The 15,451-nt window shown below is 43.7% G+C and overlaps 1 protein-coding gene across 1 annotated transcript; it reads right to left on the bottom strand.

The window, feature by feature from the left end:
- Nucleotides 1-4,582: 4,582 nt before the first annotated feature.
- Nucleotides 4,583-5,524, bottom strand: LOC108798292 (olfactory receptor 6F1-like). The gene has a single exon (XM_018570024.1). It carries the CDS (start codon nt 5,522-5,524, stop codon nt 4,583-4,585), a length of 942 nt encoding a protein of 313 aa, XP_018425526.1.
- Nucleotides 5,525-15,451: the final 9,927 nt, after the last annotated feature.

Below are 15,451 nucleotides of genomic sequence, written 5' to 3'. Positions count from 1 at the left end.
CAAGCCGGGGGGGGAGGGGGGCGGGGTGCGCGGGAGCAGATCACTCTGGCACCCGCCCCCCCCAGCAGTCTCTAATGTTGCAGTAGCGTGCTGGACTTAACTGAGACCCTACAAAGGCTCAGCGGGGTCCCAGGTGGGCTGGTCTGGTTGCCGGGGTCCCTTTCCCTGCACCTCCTCCCAACTCTTTTTACCTGCTGCTGCTGGGGCCCGGCCTCCTCCACCCCCTTCCTTGTCATCTCTGCCATGCTGCCCCGGTCCAGGCGGTGGAATGTGTGACTGCAAATAGGTGAAGCATTCCAGCGCTTTCCCAGCTGTTCCAGGGCAGATCGGCATCGCAAATCGCATGTGCAGGAGAACCGATCTGTCCTGGAACTGCTGATCGGTCCTGAAATGTCACTTTGTGAGTGCTGTGGAATGTGAGATCGCAGTCAGAGAGAAGTGACATTTCAGGACCGAACAGCTGTTCCAGGATAGATCGGTTCTCCTGCACATGCGACTTGCGATGCCGACCTGCCCTGGAACAGTGGAGAAAGCGTTGGAATGCTTCACCTATTCCACCGCCTAAAAACTGGGCGAGATTACGTTAAAATGTGTGACCACGTCACTGGTCACACATTCTAACGTAGTCTCAAACTTTGATAGAACAGAAGCCTGTCTGTAATCATTTAATCAGAGAAATAGATTATAATAGAGAACATTACAGTGTAATATTTCCCATTATAATCCATTTGTCTAATTACATGAAATAGCAGTACACAACAGAGAAATAGATTAAAATAGGGAACATTACAGTGTAATATTCCCCATTATAATCCACTCTTCTAATTACATGAAGTAAGAGCCCCCCTCCCCCCCTTCCCCCGCTCGGACTCACCCTGCCAGGATAGCAGCAGCCATGTGTCGATGTGTGCACTGCAGGGGGCGGGACGTGTGACACACGCCTCCTGTGACTCACCTCCCCTCCCGCCGCCTGTTACTATGGACGTGGCCGGGAGGGGAGGCGAGTCACAGGACCCGCCCCCTCACTGAGAAGCCCGTCGGCAGTGCGGGCCCCGGTGTTCTAAAACCGGGACCCTGCACTGCCCCATATTGCAGGACCGGACCCCACTGAGGCTGTGGGGGTGCCCAGGACCGGACCCCACTGGGCCCCCTCACAGCCTCAAGCCCTAGTTCGGCTGCACCTGCCGCACCGGCGGTAGTTCCGCCACTTCATGTAGACCCTTTTTTCAAGTAAGCGCAAATTACTATTTCCCCGAATATAAGAAAAATGTATTCAGGCACATAATAATTTGTTTGAGAATGCGTGGCGGCCATGTTGGCTACCGGTGCATTCTGCGAATGCATGCCACCATCTTGGAGGCGGGGAGCATCACGTCACATGATGCCATGCATGCGTGGCATCCGGTGAAGTCGCACACCGATATAGGCGACGCCATCTTGGTGTATTCCTAGATATACACGAAGATGGGGGTGCCCAACATGCGTGGTGTCATAGGACGTCACGTGCCCTGCTTTTTTTTTACTGTTGGGGAGGCTTTGGGGAAACATCTGGGGTCTAAACAGACCCCTGACATTTACCTTTTTAAAATAGAAAAATACATCTTTTTCTGCAGCCTCTGTTCTAAATGAATGGGTATTACCACTCAGTACAGAGGCTTTCCATTTAGTCAGAAACTGATGATAGCAAATATTTTACTATCACCAGTTTATGAATGGGGAGAAGCCTCTATAGTGAGTGCTACTACCCATTCAGAAATTCATGAATGAACAGGAAGTGATGTAAATCACATCCTGTTCATTCATAACTGGGGACACATTGTACTATGTAAAACAGCAGAAAGGCATCATGGCACACTCACAAAACCAGCATGTAAAACAATTTGATATCTTCTGCCCCCATGTGCTCCAAGATGGAGACTCTCATAGTTTAGAGTTAGGACCGCACTATAAGAGGTGCCTTGGCGCGGCAGTGCGGCTTACACATCCTCAGCAGAAGACGTGTATCCAAACCTCTGTCATTATCCTTAGTGGTGAGACATGTTGTTTTACATGCTGGTTTTGTGAGTGTGCCATGATGCCTTTCTGCTGTTTTACTGTTCAAAGCCCATTTCGTGTGCACCTTACTGTATAACTGGTAACAAATTGTTGAGTGCGTTTGTTGTTTGTTTTGCTTGACATTGTACTATGTGTCCCCAGTTATTTACAAACACTGGAGTGATCAGCTGATCACTCCAGTGTTTGTTCCGCACACACAGAGGACCGGTAAATATCACTGATACTTACCGAGACTTCGCTCAGCCACGCACAGAGCCGCTGTCATCCTGAAACTGACAGGATGACAGCAGCTCCGGTTTTCTCACCGCTCGGCCATCCTGAAAGCTGCGGCTTCTCCCCTCCTTACCGCTCGGCCATCCTTACAGCAGGCAGCGCTCCCTACTGCGCCCCCTCAGGCTTCAATGGACAATTTCTCCTTGGAACCCCGCTGCCTCAGCCCATACAGGCAGTGGGGTTGCGAGGACAGCGCTGAAAGGAGGGGCAGAGGAGGTAGCGCTGTCATGTTGGATGGCCGAGCGGTGAGCAGGAGAGAAGCCGCAGGCTGTAGCTGCCTCGAGTGAGGATGAGCTGTGTCGGCCGCCTGGCACCCTGTGCAGCCACACAGCTCGAATACCGTAGAGCAATCGGAAAACTACTATACATTGCTACTGTGACGAGACCAGACATAGCGCAGCAGTGGGCATACTTGCTGGAAAAGTCGCAGCACCCTGTCAGCCTGACTGGAACACAATACTTAAAAGGAACAATTCGATGAAGCTATGACTGCCAGCAGCGTCAAATCCAAATCTACCTGGACATGCGGATGCTGATTGGGCCAGAGACTGCACAGACCGCAAATCCACAAGTGGTTACTTTGGGGAAGGAACCATAAGTTGGTCCAGCCAAAAGCAGACAACTATTGCACTTTCCTCAACTGAAGCTGAATACACACATGTCAAGAAGCAATATGGATTCGCCAGCTTTTAATGGACATGGGCGTAGATATGTTAAACCCCATCCCAATTTTTGAAAATAACCAGGGACATATAAAGCTGACACAATCGGAAAGAGTCTACCCTGGAACCAAGCACATCGACATGAAGTATCATCTGCTTAGGGACACTCTGGAGCAAGCTATAAACATGCCCTATTGCTCAACAGAAATGACTGCGGATGCACTCACCAAGGCATTGCCAAATAATCGTTACAGTTTCCTTTGGGAGAAGCTAAACGTCACATAGCAATGCTAATGCTGTTGAGAAGGGGTGTTGGAAATGCAACAACATATACTGACATGCACTGATCTGTATTACTGACTGCAATATGTCTTTTGAGCTGTAGATGGCAGTATAGTGCAATGTTAGTCTCTCTATATGCATGCTTATCTATGATACACAGGAGGATGTTTTTCTATAGATATTTTCCTGCACAATCCTGTATTCACATGTAATGTCCTTCTAAGCAAGTAAAACTTAATTCAGCATTCCTCAAGATCTTAGTGCTTCATCTAAAAATATAACCAACAGATAGGATTTAAAAACAACATTTTCTGCCATGCACATGTCCACACTGTGTCAAACACTGGTATTTCTAACGCTTTATTCTGTGTCTTCAACTACAGACAAGAAAGCACTTTCATAAATATAGAATCAAGACAACCCACCACCATCATTATACAAGCCTAGTGGTAGGTTTCCTTCCTTGTTATTCTCCCATGTGTATGGCCATCATGTGTTACACACAACAGAAGAGGTATTACCTTTTGGAACTGTGCCATTTGGTAGTCTAGAAGAACGGTTTCTAAGGTTCCCTGCATCGCCTTCTCCCCTGCATAAGAAGAAAAGATAAAGATGGCCTGCAGGCAGATAGAAAACTCAAATTAATAATCATTAAAACATCAATACATTTTTTTTTCATACAAGCTGTGTAAATACCTGAACTTGACCTGGTATCAGCCACTTGTAGCCCCTGTACAGCAGGGCTGGAGGAGAAAGCAGAGTGACAGAAAAAATATATCTCATTACTCTACTGCTTCTCCTTTTACTGTCCAGCCACAGGCCAGGTTCGGTCCAGGATGACCTGAGCTCAGAGGAAGTGGGTCGAATGATGGTGGCCATCAAACTAAAGCTACCTTATGGCATAAAAAAAAAAGTACTGTGGGGAAAACTCTGGACTAAAGCTGAACATTGTAGCAATAGCTGTTTATATTATTTTATCCTTTAAAGGGCAATTCATTTTTTGGGGCGGCTGTCGTTCTGGTTTAAGCCATTGTGCTGTAGCACCATTGATGCTGAACAGATAATATCCAAATGCTAAAAAGTCCCCAATGTGCTGGACAACCCAGACTGAAGAGTTTTCCACTGAAACAGGAACATCTGTCTAATGTACAAAATGTACTAATTTAAACAAAATAAAATATGCAAGAAGAGCAATCACTGGGCAAAGTGGGCTCTTGTTTTATATGAATTATTAGCAGATATGCCAGTAATATATTTTCCAATATGCTGTTATGACGTGCTTTTTATGTAAAAACTAATATTCGGGGTCATTATATATGTTGTTTTCCTTTTAACTTGGATATAGCTCTCAACAGTGCATTTTTTATTTCCTTATTTCGCAAGCTGTAGATCATAGGGTTTAGAAGGGGAACAATAACAGAATAAAATACAGACACCACTTTGTCAACTGGGGAAGAATTCTTTGCTTTTGGACGTATATACATAAAGATAACTGTCCCAAAAAATATGCCAACAACAACAAGATGAGATGCACAAGTGGAAAATGCCTTTTGGCGTCCAAGAGAAGATGGTATCCTTAAGATAGTAGTGACCACTGAAATATAGGACATAAAAGTGAAGGTGAAGCATCCAAGAATAACAGTCCAAGCTACTGCAGAAAAGATTATTTCATTCAGCCAAGTGTCTGTACAGGACAACTGAAGTAGAGGACTGAAGTCACAGAAAAAGTGGTCTATTGTGTTTGGACCACAGAACACTAACCGTGTCATCATAACAGCAGGCAAAGAGATGGATAAGCAGCCAGCAAACCAAGATATAGCTGCAAGCTTTCCACAAATAGATCTACTCATTAGGGTGGTATAGCGTAGTGGGTAACAGATGGCCAAGAATCGATCATAGGCCATTACTGTCAATAGAAAATGTTGTGTGGCTCCAAGGAAGAACAAAAAGTAGAACTGGGAAATGCAGTCTCTGGCGGAGATAGTTTTGTTTCCCGTGCCTAAGTCTGTTAGCATCCGCGGGACAGTAACAGTTGTGTACCACATTTCGAGGAAAGAAAAATTTCCAATGAAAAAGTACATAGGCTTGTGAAGTGACCTCTGAGATGTCACCAGGGTGATAATAAGCAGGTTCGACAGTAAAGTCATAGAATAAATGATTAGAAAGAAGACAAATAAAAACAGCTGAGTGCTTCTATCAAGGGAGAAACCTGAGAGAATAAAACCTTTTACTAAAGTTTGGTTACCATGCATTTTGTACTCTTAGCATCTTGGACTTCTGTAATAATAAGACATAAATTAAGACATAAGTATAGCAAGAATAATTAAATAATTGTTATTTTTTTAATGTATTGTGACAGACTGCCTGATACCCCGACTGGATATCTCCATCTTAAGCCTGTTCCCTGGGTGCTGGAACCAGAAGCCAGTGACTGTGGCATGAGAGGCTGGGAAAAATGTGTTTCTTTATGTTTTTTCCTCATTTTTGTATATTTTATTCCGGTGTTAGGCACACGTGTTATTAATATATCTGCCCTGTAAAAAACAATATATAATATTTGTAGGTGCACTTAGAAAGTATATTACTGCCGTGGAAGAATTACACAGCAAAAATGTAAAAAGGTGTGTTAGTGTTCCTCAGGAAAGCAACTCTGAAGGGACTCCGACCCTTAGTGGAACTTGAACCCACGCCTCCAGGTAGGACTTACCACGTTAAGATTTCCCGGGATTTGATCGTGCTGCCAGCTTCAGAAAAGTACTTGGGAATAAAGAGTCTGTCAGGGACCAGAGCACCTCCTGGTGGCGCTAGAACCAGGTCCTGCAGTTCCTGTGCTTGCCTCCAGGTGTCTCCAGGCTGCCAGGAGCTGTCAGGTACCAGACAATCACTGGGTGGTGCTGGAATCTGCAATTTCGGTGCTCGCCTGCGGGTGTCTCCCAGCTGTCGGCAATTAGTCTCCACCTGGTGCGGGCTTGGGAGGGTATTTAGCCCCTTCTCACAGTGAGGCTGGTGTCGCCATAACCTGTATCCTGTTGCCTCCTTGGACCCTGACTCATGACTCCTTATCTGAGGCTACCCTCTTGTTGCCCTGCTCCCCAGGTTAACTTGCCCTGTTATACTTTGTGTGTGATTCTGCTGTTGCATTTAGTTTGGCTATTTTATGTTACTTGTGGGTTTTGGTGGGGTTGCTTGCGTTTATATGATTTAGGTATGTCTAATAAACTATAAGTTCATAGCTTTATTTGGTGTGGTCAAGTATTTGGTCCTCCTGTATAGATACCTGCACGCGGTGTGCGGCACCTGTGCATGGTATCGTGACAGAGTCACACCAAATTGTGTATTCACTCCATATTCAAAAGGTTTATTGTTAAAACAAAAGGTTATATGTGAAACTAAAAGGGGGATGGTGGAGCATAAACCAATAAAATTCAAGCATGTATACAAAACTACAAAAAACTAATCATGATAGTAAGGATCATGAGACAACCTTGGGGAGGAGGGGTGATTTGCTAAGTAAAGACACAGAGATAAGAGATACAATTTGCAAAGACTAACATTATAGAAACATCTCAAACTGGTTTCTGTAGAATATACTGAAAAACACAATTCTGCTTGCTCAGACATTAAAGGAGAACTATGAGGTGAGTGCTTTTCACTCACCTCATAGTTCTAGCCGACCTGTGACAATGAGACTGTCACAGGTCGGCTCAGTAGATCGGGAGGTGAGCGAACACATACCAGCGTTCGCTCACCTCTCGAGCCTGTCACAGCTCTCTGCCGTGACAGGGGGAGGGGCTGGTTTCCCCCCCATCCGCCAGCGCTGACTGGCGGAACGGACGGGGAGGGGGCGGGTACAGCTGGCTCTGCCTCTAGATAGGCAGAGCTGCAGCTCGCGGTATACTGAGCTTAGGGTGACGGGAGGACGCTAGTTTGTGTCCTCCCGTTACCCTAAGGAGAACTATGGGGAAAAGCCTTAACCCCATAGTTCTCCTTTAACTACTGTATGCATAACCCAGAAACAGGCAAATTAAATTAATCACCCTTTCAGGGCGTCAGTCATTAATGAACAGAAACTAAAAACAAGCTCTGTCATGAAGGGGTTAAGCAAAGCAATTTAGGTCACTTAACGACACTCTACTTATACCTGTCTTACTGTAATAGCAATATACAGTAAATGTGTGGGAAGTAACACTTTCATGTGATTTCCTCCAGACTTTAAAAATCTTTCAGGTAGCCATTTTTTTATATTTAGAAAAATATAATATAAATTATGAAAACAATATGTTTATTAGACAAGGTCTGGCAAAAACAGGAACCATCCGGTTTCTAATGGTGCCTGCCTGTCTTGCTTTTTTCTGAGTAGTTATGCTTTTGCCTTGTGATTTGATACTTTATCTGCTCACCTGTTGCCAAATATCCTACAATGCCTTTACTTTGCGATTTCATTTTTCATTTACTTATCTGTATGTTAGCTGTCACCAGTGAACAATCCCGATGTGTGAACCAGGTAGCTGCAACGCGGCCATGTTCCAACCTCTTTTCCAGGGGACAGTAGGAAGGACTGTGGAGTATGTACAATTTGCACCTTGGTGAGAACCTTCATCTACCACTAGTGTCAAAGAGGACCTACTGTTATTTATGACAGGCAAACAGGAGCCAGGCTGGCCATACATGGCTTTAAAGGAGAACTATGGGGTTAAGGATGTATCCGCCCAACTACGTGAGTGACAGCCGGCTCTGCCTATCTAGAGAGCCAGCTGTACCCGCCCCCTCCCCCGTCCGTTCCTCCAGTCAGCGCTGGCGGATCGGAGCGGGGGGAGTCCAGCCCCTCTCCTGTCGCGGCAGAGAGATGAGACAGGATCGAGCTACTCATTTTTGACAAGCCACTCATTAAAAACCAAGCCCCCCCTCCCACCGCCACTGCTATCGCTGCTTTGCTGCTCTCTCCTCCCCACTGGGAGCCAGCGGCATGCTGATATGTGTCCCTTCATATGCCCACTGCTCTCCCCACCTGTATCGGCCGAGGCCGTGGGGATCAGAGGGAAAACAGATCCGATCATTATGCCGGTGCCTAGCAGGGCGGTTTGAACAGCTCTCCAGTGATAGGTGGCGGAGCTTCAGGAAGCCAAGCAGAGGATCGGCAAATATGTGAAATATTTGTCGATTTTTCTCTTCACAACAAAACACTGAAGTGATTAGTACCGAGCACTCCAGCATTTGTGCGTAAGTGAGGAGATAGTAAGTGTTTACTGTCCCCAGTTATGAATGTACAGGAAGCACTACACATCACTTCCTGTTCATTCATTACTAGGGACACAGTAAACACTTACATTACATAGTTACATAGTATTTGAGGTTGAATAAAGACATAAGTCCATCAAGTCCAACCTAATGCGTGTATGCATTTATGTTTGAGCTGGTGTGTGCGTGTGTATGAGTCCATGTGTGATTTTGCTCTTAGCAGTACCTGTACCCCTGAATTTTATGGTCTCCAAGGAAATCGTCTAAGTGTTTCTTGAATGATTCCACACTCTTTGCTGAAATCACTGCCTGTGGCAGTGAGTTCTAGACCTTTAGCGCTCTAACTGAGAAGAACCCCATTTATAACTAGGTACATAGTAAACATACAGTATTATGCCGCCTCAGTTCATGAATGAACAGGAGGTGCTCTGTACAGAGCTCTTTCTGTTCATGGAGTGCTGGGACTGCAGAGAAGGAGATTGAGGCCTCAATCTCTTTTTTTTTTTATTTCAAAAGGGAAAGATCAGGTCTGTTAAGACCCCCGATATTTCCCCCATCACCCCAAGTAATGTAAAAAATAAATTAATTAAAAATAAAACAATGATAAATAAGAGTTGGGGAGAATTGTAACTCTATTTCTGCAGTGTACTGGAAGTGTGTAATGTGCACTATGGATCACTTAACTGTTAAATGATCCATAGTGCACAGCGTACACTTCCAGTACACTGCAGAAATAGAGTTACAATTCTCCCCTGGTTCCTACATATCTGTCCCACTTCCCCTAAATAAAATGGCTGGTGACCCCGCTTGCAGCTTTCACTACAGTGTGCTGAGAACATGCACCCAGCACAGGCCCCTCACCGCAGGAGTCCGTTCCCTGCTCTCTCACCTGGCTCTTAGGTAGTCCGCATTATGCGGGAGTGTCATGCCGGTCGTTCTTGTAACCATGCCTGGTGTTTCTGGTGGACTTGTGGGAGTCGGTTCTGTCAGGTCCCTATTTCGCTCACTGGCAGGCTGCTCAGAGAACACCAACAAGTGTGGTACCTCTGCGCAGCCTAAAGCTACAAAATTAAAACGCAGGTAACAGTGCTGTGTATCGGGGCTTTTTCACAAGTACTTGTGAAAAATTGCCTGTATTGGCCCCGAAACCGATACTAGTATCTTATAGGGACATCCCTAGTTAAAAGGTCTGCTGTAAGTAATTAAACTCGACAATTTTCTTAGCAATGTTCACGAAGCTGTTGGAATTTCCTCAATCATTAAAATCTTTTTGAATGAATGAGATAACAGATTTAGATATGAACTAAACTCTTGCTTTTAGGCTGGTGAGTGACTATGATGATTTTCTAGAATTAGTCCAAGCTTCCATGCAAAGTGGAGTTTAAAGCACAACTGGATGCAATCTGACAAACAATGTTCTAAGAAAATATATTCTGAAATATGCACTGGTTAAGCTTTTTTGCTTGAAGAGTCACAGTTTGTTCCAACACTGTCAACCAATATGAGGAAATAAATCAATCAATCAATCTGAATTATATGCTGTGACAGCAGCATCCACGTACCTTACTCAATATGATTGTTCTCTACCAATATATGTTTATTATAAGATTATATTCTTTTTTTAGGTGTCCCGGGGCCATTTATTGCTAACGGCCTATTATCCAGAGACAATTGACAGAACAAAAACAAAATTGCATAGGGCAAATAGATAATTAACTCAGGAAATATTGTGTCATTGTTTACAATTATATTGGTCCTAGGCACCAAGGTAAATCTTTGGTCCAAAATATGTTTCCAATAAAACGTAGGGGTATGGTAGTGATTTGGAATTTTTCATTGAAATTTCAATCCACTGGCTTTCTGCTATTTATAAAAAAACATAACATTGTAATTTCAGCATTGATATGAGCTTTGCCAAGTTTCGATACCAAATTTTTAGGGCCTTTCTGCCAACTGTAGAACACTCTTCATTGTGCTTATAAATAATAGCATTGTAGTTACAATGAGGAATAACTGGAAGTTTTCCCTGAAACATTTTTATCTACAGTTGAAAAAAGCCAATAGTTTTCTAAGCAAGAGGCATTTTCAGTTAATCTTTTTGTTAAGAATTTTTACTGTTTAAAAAATATCAACATTTTTCCCCACTAAAATAAATGAGTTAATGGAGTCTTTTGCATTTATTTAGAAGTTCAATAGAAAAAAACTATTGGCTTCTCTTTCCCACTTTATCCAAAACTTAAAAAAGAGTTTTGGCCAGAGTTACACTTTAATGTGAACACTTTTTTTGTGATTGAAACTTTATTGAGTTACTGGGGTCTAAGGATATTTGTTTGTGTGATTTTGGTTGCGTATTCACATTTTAAGAGATTTATTAAAAGCAATTTTTAAAGTATAATTTGCTATGTTCCCGGATCATCTGTTCTACAATACCTGATAAAAATATGTTTGGCCGCTAAGGGTTTAAATGGTTTATACTGGCATTGAAATATACCTATTTTCTGATTCTAGTGTGGGCACCTGTCACTTCAATACCTACTGTATATAAAGGATCTTCCAACTGCCTGTATGCCCATCCGTTATGCCTCACCACCTGCACCATTTTAAAAGTATCATAAGCACTATCCCCCATCGAGCTTTCTTTAGCAAGAAAGCAGTGGCAATTCTCTTAAAGACCTTTTAATGCCTTCTTACAAGCACCCTTCCCATTAAAAGCCAAACGAGCCAACTGATTACGACAACATGCTGCCTCACAACTTTGAGGGGCCAGGGTGTGAAACAAATTCTCTAGTGACCTCAGTACCACCACCCAGTTTACCTATTGGGTTGGCAAAGTCTGCAAATCAATCTTTGTGAAAAAAATTACTTTATTCTTTGAAAAACAAGCACTATATATAGGAGTAGGGCATGAAGTGATGTTTTTCACACTTTCAAAGCAAGGATCTCCAAATATATGTAAATGATCTACAACCATAAAAGCAATGGTCGGGAGTAGGAAAGCTAAATCTCCACTCTCAATGTTACCATACACATGTGTAGATATTAAGTGTCCTATAAAGAAAAAAAGTGTCACTAAAAACATGTTCTTGGCTGCCCAGGACTATAGATGGCTTAGGTAAAAACATGACATTATATACTGTTTGACTCTACATCAATACATAAAAAATGGTTTACCAATGTTGTTGGAAATAAAACATGCTCTATTTATAAACCTATGAAGAACTTCCACAATACTTTCAAACACGTTTCTGGCACACTAGGATTAAGTGATCAATGTTCTGTGTCATTCAAATATTAATTTGTGTCATTACAAATGCCTCTGGGCAACATCTTGTAGGTCAAATATAAGTAAACAAAACTTTTTTTTTATTATTTTCCGCCTATATTTGTTATAGGTGTTATGCATCTTGGCGCCTTTGGGGGTAAATATTGGCAATGTGATTGGTATACTCCACATATGCATTTTATGTGTTCAATGATTGCATATAAGCACACTAGGGTGTAAAGATGGTTGCATATAGGTATAACAACTCTACATGATGGTATTATAACTGGCATTCAAGCATGGGACTACATATGAGCATACTGGCATCAGAGTGAATATTCTGAATGGATGGTATGTGAAGACTAGAGATGAGGTTCAGGTTTGCCGCTACCCTGGTTTTGTGGTGAACCAAATTCTTTGTAACCATTTTGAACTGCCTGGCATTTAAACAAAGGTCAGCTGACTTAGAAAGGTCAATAATGGAGGCTTTGTTATGTACCAGTCCCCCTAACATCCATTTTTCAGCGTGTGTTGTAGTAGTTTAGGGAGTGCTAGTTGCTGTACAGTGCTATATTGTGCTAAATTACTGTAGATTGCAGTGTGGTGGGCTACATGTTCTTGTGTAGCCCCTGTGTTCACAGTTTAGAGACCCAAACGTCCTGTTTGGGACAACATTTTTGTGTGTGTTACTATCACAAATACCAGTTATTTGCACCTTGCAAAGCAGATGTGACTGGACATACTGTATGAGCTGCACAAAGGAGACTGGACCTGAAACTAAGGGAAAAACAATAAGGTTTATTGAGAACACAATACAGGTGAAAAACAAAATAAACAAAGCAATCTATGCAACACCAGCAAACACATGTGCAAAGTGTGAAACACCTACCTTACTGTGTGCAAGCAGAAGATAAGATGATACCAGGTACTGCATGGTCAGGCACAGGTAAAAACTGCAGGCATACACTACAGGCAGAGGCTGCAGACCACAGTGGGGTACGTGTGACAATAATGAGGTTTGTGCCTATTAATATTAAATATATCAAGCTAAAGCAAATGCAGTCTTTCATTGCAGGTGACCTTAGCCTGACTCTTCTTTAGGTCTCTTCGATATCCAAGAAACAGAGATCTGTTTATCTCCACCTGTAATCTATATACATCTTAAGTAAAGCATTAAAACTGATTGCTATCTAGAGTTTCCCCTGAACCTGGCAATCAGTTTAAGTGATAACTTAATGAGCGGTATCATAAATTCCTAATAGCATGCTAATCCTTTTTAGCATACTTCAGCATGCTGTGCTTTTGGGCGACCATGCTCTGGACACAAAATGATGTTCCTCTGCAGAGGAAGAGACATGGACTGGAAGGATCCCCAAGCATTTTATAGATGAATTAACTTTGACAAAATGAAAGGTGGCAATTCCATTTCAAAGTTATGCAAGATCTGCGTACAACAAAGTTAGGCATTTTTACAGTCTGCCTATAGTTTTAGGCATTAAAAAAAAATGTACTATCAAACTTTAATATGTTTCGAATTCTTTAATCTAGAGATGCACCGATACTGGTTTTCCGGTACTCGCCGATACCGAATACCAATACCGGAAGCCAGCCAGGTGGCGAGTTATACACTTCCTAATTAGCCTTGTGAAGGGATGTCCCGATACCACTTTTTCAAGACCAAGTACAAGTACTGTCCCTCATATACTTGCCGATACCAATTACCGATACTTTTTCTTAAAGGGACATGTGACAATTTTTCTAAAACAATACAGACTAATGATTTTAGGGCAGTTTCTCACCAGGGCTGCGTGCATTGGAGGTGACAGGTTCTCTTTAAGGTGAAATTAGGGGTCTTTTAGACCTCTAGTGTAACCTTTCCACTTCACTGCATTCACTGAATGTAAATACAGCAGGCAGTGGCTAGGAGCAATAGCCAGCCTGCTATTGGATATTTTAAATTGCAATAGCCAATAGCAGGCTGGCTATTGTACCCGCCCACTGTCAATCAGCAAAGGAGGGACCTGAAGACAAAGTTCTCTATCAGGTCCTCTCTGCTGATTGACAGCAGGCAATGGGCGGGTACAATAGCCAGCCTGCTATTGGCTATTGCAAATTAAAATATCCAATAGCAGGCTGGCTATTGTTACAAGTGTCCATCCTTTTCCACTTGATGAAACTGTTTGCTTTTGGTGGTATATCTGTGTCAGCTGTCTGTGTTAAATAATGCCCTCACCAGACGTACACAGCGGTTTTCCCTCTCAATGAAAGAAGACAAGGTCCGTTCTGTGTGAAGGCAAGATTTACAGTTTCTCTCCTCTCCTCCCCGTGAGCACACTGAACGGACATTCTCTTCTTTCAATGAGAGTGAAAACTGCTGTGTACGTCGGGTGAATGCATTACACATACGGAGCACAGACATCTCACACATTGTGATATATCACCAAAAGCAAACAGTTTCATCAAGTTGAAAAGGAGGGGACACGGAAGTAAGAAGGAGCAGCAGCAGCTAAAGTACAGGGGGGAAAGGGGCAGCAGGGGATTTCACAGCCGTAGTCTTTTCTCCCTTCTCGTGCTGGCTACAGAGGTCTGTGAAAGGGACACAGAACTCTGCAGCCAGCACCAGCAGGGAGAAGAGACACCTCACAGAACACTTACCCCCGCCATGCTGTCACATTTCCGTCCGGAGAGGTCAGAGCGGAGAGGGAGCCTGCGTTTGGTGGAGAGGTATTCCGGGGGAGGGGCTATGCAGGTCAATGGCCGAAGCTCTTTGAAAAATGTTTTAAGGGCCGGTATCGGCTCTATGCATCGGGGCATTTTCAGGAGTACAAGTACTCCTGAAAATGCCCTGTATCGGCCCCGATACCGCTACTAGTATCGGGACATCCCTAGCCGGGAGACATGTAATGATTCACCGCCCAGCTTCCTGATTGGCTGGGAAGCCGGCTCCATGCTACCTCGTCACCAGGTGACGCGCAGCGTTTAATGACTCCCTTCCCGGCTTCCCGATAACGGGAGTTCCGGTATCGGGAGCATTTGGGCGAGTACGAGTTCTCACCCAAATACTCGGTATACTAGTATCGGTGCATCCCTACATTAAAGGGATACTCTACTTTTCATACCATGTTTCACCCATATTTAGGGTGTAACATGAAACATGGTGCCATTCTGCAGGCCCCCACCCTCCATTTACCTAAGTTGCGGGGTGCTTCTCCCTACAGACTTCAGGATATTTTGTAACTCGCCCACGCAGCTGTGCCATTCACTCGCAGATCCATTTATAGGTTTTCTGAATGAAAAAAACTGCCGTCTTCCACTGCTGCTGAGGGATTTATGGTTCTCAATGGAGTATGTCACCCCCACTTATAGTCCATTGATAACTTCCTACAGCTCAATAGCAGAAGGTCCGAATAGGGGCTAGAAGAACAGTCAACAGGAGCCTGTGCATTGTACCCCCCGATGCATTGAACAGAGTTACAATGCTCTACAATGCTACAATTGCAGTAGGGATGGAGCTTGGAAGCAGCTCCTTAGAAAACAGAAGGAAGCTCCTTCCGCTGACCCCAGTTAGCAATGGCTGGGGAATTCCCTGCCCGCAGCAGTACGTTGCAAAAAGGGGCCAGGTGCAGTGACGTCATTGACTTTATATGGCAACATATATATTATCTAAAGAACTCCAGGA

This window comes from Nanorana parkeri, unplaced genomic scaffold (genome assembly GCF_000935625.1).
Source record: "Nanorana parkeri isolate BGI_ZX_2015 unplaced genomic scaffold, ASM93562v1 scaffold1444, whole genome shotgun sequence".
Taxonomy (NCBI): domain Eukaryota; kingdom Metazoa; phylum Chordata; class Amphibia; order Anura; family Dicroglossidae; genus Nanorana; species Nanorana parkeri.
Note: the sequence above shows the minus strand (reverse complement) of the source record. Positions and strands in the feature narration are given on the sequence as shown.

Coding starts and splice junctions, on each gene's coding strand:
- LOC108798292 (XM_018570024.1), bottom strand. CDS start 5,524: ATGCATGGTAACCAAACTTTAGTAAAAGGTTTTATTCTCTCAGGTTTC.